The sequence below is a fragment of the Tupaia chinensis genome, unplaced genomic scaffold, assembly GCF_000334495.1.
Source record: "Tupaia chinensis unplaced genomic scaffold, TupChi_1.0 Scaffold143568_1, whole genome shotgun sequence".
Lineage (NCBI taxonomy): Eukaryota > Metazoa > Chordata > Mammalia > Scandentia > Tupaiidae > Tupaia > Tupaia belangeri.
This window is the reverse complement of record NW_006203413.1, coordinates 26094-31297: the sequence shown is the minus strand read 5'-3', so window position 1 is coordinate 31297 and position 5204 is coordinate 26094. Positions and strand designations below refer to the sequence as shown.

The following is a 5204-nucleotide window of genomic DNA, read 5'->3' as shown; positions in this document are numbered from 1 at the left end:
AGAAAATGATGATGTCCTAAGCTAAAGCACTGAGAGAATAAGTAGAACTTTTGAGTTAAGAAATTTTTTTACTTTTTTTTAGATTTTTGCTATAGGTTATGTGCACTTGCCAGAGAAAGACAGAGACAGAGAGAGAGAGAGAGAGAGAGAGAAAGTGAGAAATTACCCCCTGGGGAAAGGTGATCACACCACAATCCCTTCTTTATTCTCCTCTAAGGATTTTTGGGCACACACACACACAGCTGGCATGATTTTCAAGCCACCAGGTCTGGGACTCAAACTGCACAGTTGGTCATATGGGATCCAGTGCTTTAACCACTATACCACCTGCCGATCTCAAATTATTTTTTAAAAAGAATCAACAAGGTCAGAGATAGAGATAAAGCACAAATTGGATGAATATTCTGTGGGCATCGCACATGTTGGAAATTCTGAAATAAAACTAGATTTCATTCAAGTACTATAGAGTGCTAACTTTTTGTTGTGTATAACAATTGATACTCCAGAATTTTCACTCTGGATAAGCTGGAAAATAAAAATAAAAAATAAAAAGCTTTTCTCATCAGAAAAACTTCAAATCTACTGAGGTGGGTATATAAAAACAATGGAGTATGCTCAGACATGCTGGCAGGCTGACTGAATATTGGAAAATTATGGAATTAAAAAAAAAGCAAGCATTCAAGTTCCTACTAGGCCTGAGAGTCTATTTAGCAGTGGTTGATGCCACTACATTGTTAAATTAATTGCCCAAAGAAACAATGAAGAAAGAGAAAAGAAGATGTAAGAGAAAAACATTAAGTTGCATATATTAAAGGACTTAAAAAGATAAAATAGCTACTTACAGTGATGGATTTCTTTTGGGAGGGATAAAACGTAAAAAGGGTTACTTGTATGATACGTGAATTGCATATCAATAAAACTGTTCTGTTTTAATGAAGAGCTATAAAGTAATTTTTTTAAAAAAAAGAAATGTTGAAAATCTACTTTGAAAATGTGAAGACTGGGAAGAAAATTTACTGAGTTTATTTTGCTAGAAACTAATATCTTTGAATTTATAATCTTTGGATATCAGTGCAGATGTGTGCTACCTAACCGCCTCTGAGTCACTCTGAATTTGGTCATAGAGCATTTCTAATTGCCTTGTATGCTTCCGTAGTATATGTTCTTTGTACTGAAGTGTCTTTTTCAAGGAGTTGGAAATGCTGTCCTTTCCTTATCATGTGCAATGAAATTAGCATGTGGTTCTGGCATCTCAACAAATTTGTAAGTTTCCTGAGAGTAAACAATGTATTTTCATTGAAGGTGGCATGATGGTTAAAGGTGCTGGAATCCCACATGGCCGACCATGGTTCGAGTCCTGGACTTGGTGGCTTGCTGTCTCACTTTCTATCTCTCTCTCTTTCTGTCCCTCTCTGGTCAAATTGAAATAAATAAATAAATAAAGTTAAATAACTTTTTTAAATAAACAATAAAAATAAACTCTATTGTCAAATGCAAATTATGCTTCTGTGAGGCCTACAAACTGCATAGCACATATATTTTGAAATTTAACTATTTGCTAAGTGATTAAATCCTATGCATTTGGTGCTAGAGTTCAGGAGGAAGGCCACCCCTAATTCAGATTGCTCAATGCCTTCACAAAAGTGCCCAGAACTAACAATTTTATTTCACTGACCAACAGGAATTCTTCCCATATAACGCCTATCTGTGGAATTAGTAAACTCAGGTAAAGATATATGTTATTGCTAGAGAAGAAAGTGGTGGATAAAAAAGATTATAACCAATCATAATTCACTAATAATTCTGAATTCCACTTCCCTTCTATATTAAAGAATTCATGAGAGAAGTAAATCAGTCATACACCTTGGAATTCATCCTCCTGGGAGTTAATGATCAACGGGAACAGGAAGACTTCTTTATCTTCTTCCTATTTACTTACCCCATCACACTGATTGGAAACCTGCTCATCATCTTGGCCATCTACTCGGATAGTCACCTTCACAACCCCATGTACTTTTTCCTTGCCAACCTCTCATTGGTTGATATCTTCTTCTCATCTGTAACTGTCCCTAAGATGCTAACTGGCCACCTCTCAGGAAGCAAAGCTATCTCCTTTGGAGGATGCATGACACAGATGTATTTCATGCTTGCCCTGGGTAACACAGACAGCTATATCTTGGCTGTGATGGCGTATGACCGAGCTGTGGCCATCAGCCGCCCACTTCATTACATGACGATTATGAGTCTGCGATCTTGTGTCCTGCTAGTTGTTGGGTCTTGGGTGGCTGGAATTGCCAATTCCCTCCCCCACACTCTCCTCACTGCTAGTCTGTCCTTTTGTGGCAACAAGGAAGTTGCTAACTTCTACTGTGACATTGCCTCTTTGCTCAAACTGTCCTGTTCTGATATCCGCTTTAATATAAAGATGATGTATTTAGGTGCTGGTGTTTTCTCTGTGCCTTTACTATGCATCATTATCTCCTATGTCCGAGTCTTTTCCACAGTCTTACGAGTTCCATCCACCAAGGGTGTGCTCAAAGCCTTCTCCACCTGTGGCTCCCACCTCACAGTAGTTTCTTTGTATTATGGGACAGTCATGGGCATGTATTTCCGCCCTCTGACCAATTACAGCCTGAAGGATGCAGTGATAACTGTGATGTACATTGCAGTGACCCCAATGCTAAATCCTTTCATCTATAGTCTGAGAAACCGGGACATGAAGGCTGCCCTGTGGAAACTCCTAAGCAAGAAATTCTCCTCAGAAGCAATGTGAAGACAAAGATTGGAGACTTACAATGTGTACTTGAAAATTCAGTGTCAGTGGCATTCTCCTCAAGTCACTACGTCTCATTTCTTAAGTCAGAAAATGACTCTTCTCAGAAATTTTGTAACAGATTGATGAGACATATTATTGAGATTATCACGCTGTTCACAATTCTGCTCCTTTTGACAGGGTAGCAGCATAGGAATATTAGGTTCACATCCCAGCTATGCTACTGACTGGCAGAGTAAAGCTGGAAAAGACTGAGGTTTGGCTACCATATATACATACAAGAATAATAATATCATCCTTGTCTCCATTACTGGGTTTAAAGATCACAATAGCTCATGCCTTGAATACTGTAAGTCAATACACAAATGTTTTGCTTTTTGTTTTTGTTTTCTTGCCATAGGGCATGTGGGCTCACCAGAAAGAGACAGATAGAGGAAGAGAGAGGGAAATGAGAAATTACCTCCCAGAGGGGATGGCTACCCCATGATAATTCCCTCTCCTCCATTCTCTTCCTGGGATTTTGGGCACATATGCACATGCACCTGGCATGATTTTCAAGCTGCCCAGGTCCGGGACTTGAACTCTGTAGTAATATGGGAATAGTAATGTGATAGTAGTAGGTAAAGAGAGCAATATATCTTCAGAGTTTGAGGATAATGCACTAAATGAAGAGGATGCATTTAGTAAAGGTGGTAAATAGGGACCAGCAGATGGTGTAATGCTTATGTCAGTGGACTGTCATGTAGTCGACTATGGTATGAGTCCTGGACCAGTGGCTTAAAACTCACACCAGGCACTTGTATATGCATGCCCAAAAATCCTGAGAGGAGATAGATGAGAAGGGATTGTGGTATGGACATGCCCCTCTGGGCGTGATTTCTCACTTTCTGTCTCTGTCTTTCCAACTGGGTGCATGTGCCCTATAGCAAAAATCTCACTAAAGGAAAAAATTGGTAAATAAATATAAGATAAATTTAAGAAAAATCAGTTCTCTTTGGAGCATATTTTTTTTCTTGAGAGGTTTTGCTATAGGGCACGTGCGCTCACCAGACAGACAAAGAGAGACAGAGAGATAGAAAGCGAGAAATCACCCCCCAAGAGGGGATGGTCACGCCACAATCCCTTCTCCTCCAGTCTCCTCTCAGGATCTTGGGCACGCATGCACATGCTCCCGGCATGAGTTTAAGCCACTGGGTCCGGGACTCGAACCATGGTCAACTATGTGGGAGTCCAGCAACACAGCCATTACACTAACTGCTGGTCCCTGTTTGGAGCATATTTTCAAAGCTTCCTGTGAGACAGTAAAATGGACATATTCAGTTTAATTATAGAATTCAAAACTTTTAAAGAAAAGTTAAAAGTTATTTTTAAATATCCAAAAGGTTGCATCTCTCCTTAATTCATTCTATGAAGCCTCCATTACCCTTATCCTTAAAACAGATAAGAACAGGACAAGAAAGGAAAACTATAGACCAATACCTCTGATGAATATAGACACAAAGATTCTCTACAAGATACTAGCAAATCATATCCAACAACTTATACAAAAGATTATACATCACGACCAAGTAGGCTTTATTCCAGGAATGCAAGGGTGGTTCAACATATGCTAAATCATAAATGTAATACACCATATTAACAGAAAGAAAGATTTAAAAAACATACGAAAAATATCAATTGATGCAGAAAAAACATTTGATAAAATACAACATCCCTTCATGATCAAGACTCTCAGGAAAATCAGCATACAAGGATCATTTCTCAACACAATAAAAGCTAACTATGAAAAACCTATAGTGAACATCATCCTGAATGGAGAAAAGCTGAAAGCTTTTCTGCTAAAAACTGGTACAAGAGAAAGATGCCCGCTTCCTCCACTCCTTTTCCATATAGTACTGGAAGTCCTCACTAACACAATCAGAAAAGAGAATAAAATAAAAGACATTCAAATAGGAAAAGAAGAGATGAAACTCTCTCTATTTACGGATGACATTATTGTATACATTGAAGACCAAATGGTATAGCTATAGCAACAAAAACATCATGGTATTAGGGGGAAAAAAAAAAAGAAACACACACACACATAGACCAACAGAATAGAACAGAGAACCCAGGAATAAATCAGCTGATTTTTAATAAAATTGTCAAGAGCTTTTTTTTGAAAGAGAGTCTCTTCAATAAATGCTACAGGGAAAACTGGATATACATATGCAGAAAAATTAAGCTAGACCTGTATCCCTCCTCTATTGTAATTTTTTAAATTTAGAATTACCTGTCAACTTCCAAAAATAATTGAGATTTTGGTTTGATTCCATTGATCTCATGGCTCAACTTAGTAATAAATGATATGTCAACAAATTTGAGTATTTCAATTCATAAATGTGGTTTATAATCTCCATTCATTTAGATTCTCTGTAATTTCTCTCAGATT

General features: G+C 37.9%; 1 protein-coding gene across 1 annotated transcript; it reads left to right on the top strand.

Annotated features, from left to right (window-relative positions):
- Positions 1–1837: 1837 nt before the first annotated feature.
- LOC102477126 (olfactory receptor 1A1) lies at positions 1838–2773 on the top strand. Its single transcript, XM_006163911.1, has one exon. It carries the CDS (start codon positions 1838–1840, stop codon positions 2771–2773), a length of 936 nt encoding a protein of 311 aa, XP_006163973.1.
- Positions 2774–5204: the final 2431 nt, after the last annotated feature.

Bases quoted from the DNA above. Each gene is read 5' to 3' on its own strand.
- LOC102477126 (XM_006163911.1), top strand. From the start codon at position 1,838: ATGAGAGAAGTAAATCAGTCATACACCTTGGAATTCATCCTCCTGGGA.